Consider the following 3555-nt stretch of genomic DNA (forward strand, 5'->3'; position numbering starts at 1 on the left):
TAAAATTACACTAAAAATGGCGCCATCTGTAGTAGTGGGCCAACTACAGTTATCATTGTAACTAACACTAATATATACCTTCTACAAACTTCCAATCCATTCCGAAATTTAAGTTATAAAGTGGTTAAAAGAGATCTAAAGGTGATGACATTTGTAGTTGTGGGTCAATTAATGTTATCATTGCAACTACAACAATAATATATACCTTCTATAAACTTAAACTTCCCAGCATATTTCAGTTGTTTCCATTATCACAATATTAATGCAAAATTAGCCCCCATAACAGATAACTAATTCATTATCATTCTCATATTCTCTAAACTATCTGTCTTTTGCAGAACCAATCATACCCTTTAAATCCTCCTTTAACATACCCGTCATCTCTTCAATGGAATCTCATTTACTCATGGTCGGAGCAATTACTCCTAGAGCTCCTCATGTCAACACCCGTTTGAAATTGCTTAGCATTGAAACACTTACAAGATCCTATTTTGACCACGGTTTACCTTTCCTCGATGTGATTGCAACTGATGATCAGGTATAACTTTCAAACATTTCACATTTTATGTACATAAGTTGATTGCCTTACCTTATAACTTTTTGCATATTGTATTCTGCTTACACTTACAACCAAATTTATTTATTTTCACTTTTTTTTTTAATATAGGGAGAAAGAATTGGCCTTACTGTGAAAAATACGCATAAGAAAAAATATGAGGAATTATTGAAAGAGCAACAAATCTATGTTTTTAAAAGTATTGGTACATTAAAGCTAAGCAACCATAATAGTCTAAATCATTGGACTCATGATTGCAAACTTATTTTCACAAACAAGACCACATTTGTGCCAGTTCCTCCCACTCAATGGTCTGGAAGTGATGGTTTCAAGTTTATTCCATTTATTGATCTTATAACCTGTCAATTATCAGAGAAACACACGGCAGGTATTTGCATTATATTCTTTGTAAGAAAAAGTCTACTCTTTTATACTAATACAACACAATAGCAGCAGAAACCAACATTTGTATACATGTGTAACATTCTTATTTATTTGCTATATATCAGATGTAATTGGTTGTGTCAATTACTATGATCGTGAACCAAAATTTTATGGGAGTAGCAATGATGAAAAGTCCAAGTACATCAACCTTGAGCTCAAGGATTTAGAGTAAACTACACAACTCATATACACACTAAATTCCTTTCTTAAATTTTATTAAATTACTATATTGATGCTAACTTTTTTTTTTTTTTTTTTTTTTTTTTTGTAGCGGTTCAATAGTGTCTTGCACCTTATTTAGAACATATATGGTTAAGTTTTTGGCATACATGAAACAACTAGACTCAAGTCAATGTGTGATTTTGGTTATTCAATTTGGTCGCACAAAGAAATTCCAACGTACATTTTTTTAACACTTACTCAATTTTTTATGGTTATTATGCACGTCTATATTAAGGCCTGAATTAAACTTTGTTAATATCAACATTCAAATGCAGACCAGCTAACTGTTGGTACTGACTGGACTCACACAAGAGTGTTTATGGACAGTGACTTACCGGTCATCGAAGATTTCAGGAAGAGGTAAACACATTTTTGCAATTAGTACAAAATTGTTGTTTACTTAACCACCTTGGAAATTTTTGCATATGTGTAATCCCTCATTTGCTGCAGGTATCTTGCAGTACAAAATGATAATGATTCTCAGTCTTCCTTCGCACCTTCTTTTACACCATCATTGACACCTAAAGGGAAACCACTGGATGAATGGTTTCAGAACGTTCTTTGTGTCGGGTGTGATGACTTGTCAATTAATCATGTTAGTTGTTTATACCTTTTATATTATCACTTAACTTTAATCATGTAATCCAAAATAGTTCTAAGCATTTTTTAAATAATTCCTATACTGCTTATTCTGTCAGTTGGTGAATATAGTCTACAATCAACACTAACACTTTATTCGGTGGTTACATTGTTGTAGTCAATGGCACTGTATTTGCAGCAATCACTTGGGTTATTTGTGTTACTAACGAAGCTTTCTTTTTAAACACATATGCAGGAAGGTACATTTGTTGTTGAAGCAGAGATCATTGCAATTGAACCGCACGAGCCGTGGTCATACATTGCATGTAAAAAATGTCATAAGACAGCACCAACAACTTCAAAGGACGTTGATCTTACGCTTGACATTGACCAACAGTTGTTATTGAAGCGTATTTGCAGAGATTGCGGTGAACATCCACAGGTTGCTCTTAGGTATGTAACATTCAACTACCAACATTCGTACAGTTTTCTTTAATTCTGTAATATGTATACCTTTTGTACTTTGATTACAAATATGTACTCTAAACAACACAATCCACAGGTTCAAGGTAAGCGTCCGTGTTGTGGATGCAACTGGGATAGCAACATTCACCGTTTTTGAATCACTTGTCAAGAAATATGTTACCGAATCAGCTTATGAGATTAAGAAAGCGCTACCGGAAGACGAAGATCAATCTGTTGAATTAGAAGCATTAGTTGGTAATACTCTATTGTGCAAGCTGGAAATTACTGGTAACCACAAGAAATACAAGCAGACGAACTTTACAGTTAAGGAGTATTCGACTGATGAAGTATTTGTGGATCACTTCCGTCAACAGTTCAAGGTAATCACCAAACTCCATTAACAATCATTTTCCTTACAATTTACAACTTTAATTATTCCTTCAACTGTGACTACTAACGAAAACGTTTCTTGAATTATTACCGACTAAGATTGACAGGCCGAAATTCAAACAAATGAAACTTGAAGCTGCAACTGGTGACATGTCAGTTTCTCCAAAGGTATATTTATAAACTCCTTAAATTTATACTCAAATCGTTACCTACTGCTATTAACAACTAACTTTCAAACTCCATTCACACTAACCATTTCCTATTTCATACACATTATAGTGTGGTTCTTCCAACCTTTCGGCTAACGAGAAACACATGGTGGATCTTGCAAGCAGCACAGGATACACTCCTCCAAAAAAACAGATTAAAGAAGAACCAAATGAAAGCCCATTGTCGGTTAAGTCATCAACAACCCGTCACAAGAAGTTTAACCTTGGTGATGATTAGTGATGCAATTCACTATAATCCTTCATGTGGCACTACTTTAAACTACTTTAAATTCCTTTGTTAAGGAACAATTTGTGTTGCTATTGTCTTCTATTTCATTCCCTGTGTGTGTTTAATTTTGAACAATTGTTTTGCCAAGTTATTTATTTTGGGTTGTCTGCTTTACTTACACTGTCATTATTCATTCTTTTACTTTAGGATTACCAATATGCTTAACTACAAATTTGGACACATTGTAGCAAATCTTTTTCATACTAACCATCACTTATATATGCATAACTACAAATTTTGACACACTTTGATTGCAACAAATCGTTTTCATACTCACCATCACTTAAATTTTAAGTTCAAAACTCCTACTTGCATATAGAAACGATTGTATTCATTCTACTTGGATACTTTGATAATTGTTAATCTAATCCTTTAATACAACACTAATTTAAAATTTTAAA

General features: G+C 33.2%; 1 protein-coding gene across 1 annotated transcript; it reads left to right on the forward strand.

Annotated features, from left to right (window-relative positions):
• Positions 1 to 388: 388 nt before the first annotated feature.
• On the forward strand, positions 389 to 3103 carry LOC139840735 (uncharacterized). Its single transcript, XM_071830984.1, has 11 exons — positions 389 to 538; positions 668 to 944; positions 1066 to 1168; positions 1272 to 1399; positions 1498 to 1582; positions 1673 to 1817; positions 1934 to 2011; positions 2058 to 2254; positions 2364 to 2646; positions 2756 to 2824; positions 2936 to 3103. Exons 1-11 carry the CDS (start codon positions 389 to 391, stop codon positions 3101 to 3103), a joined length of 1683 nt encoding a protein of 560 aa, XP_071687085.1.
• The last annotated feature ends 452 nt before the right edge of the window (positions 3104 to 3555 follow it).

The sequence above is a fragment of the Rutidosis leptorrhynchoides genome, chromosome 4 (genome assembly GCF_046630445.1).
Source record: "Rutidosis leptorrhynchoides isolate AG116_Rl617_1_P2 chromosome 4, CSIRO_AGI_Rlap_v1, whole genome shotgun sequence".
Classification (NCBI taxonomy): Eukaryota; Viridiplantae; Streptophyta; class Magnoliopsida; order Asterales; family Asteraceae; genus Rutidosis; species Rutidosis leptorrhynchoides.

Coding starts and splice junctions, on each gene's coding strand:
- LOC139840735 (XM_071830984.1), top strand. CDS start 389: ATGGAATCTCATTTACTCATGGTCGGAGCAATTACTCCTAGAGCTCCT. Junction 1,818..1,933: donor ATGACTTGTCAATTAATCAT/GTTAGTTGTTTA, acceptor TGGTGAATATAG/TCTACAATCAACACTAACAC. Junction 2,825..2,935: donor ACATGTCAGTTTCTCCAAAG/GTATATTTATAA, acceptor TACACATTATAG/TGTGGTTCTTCCAACCTTTC.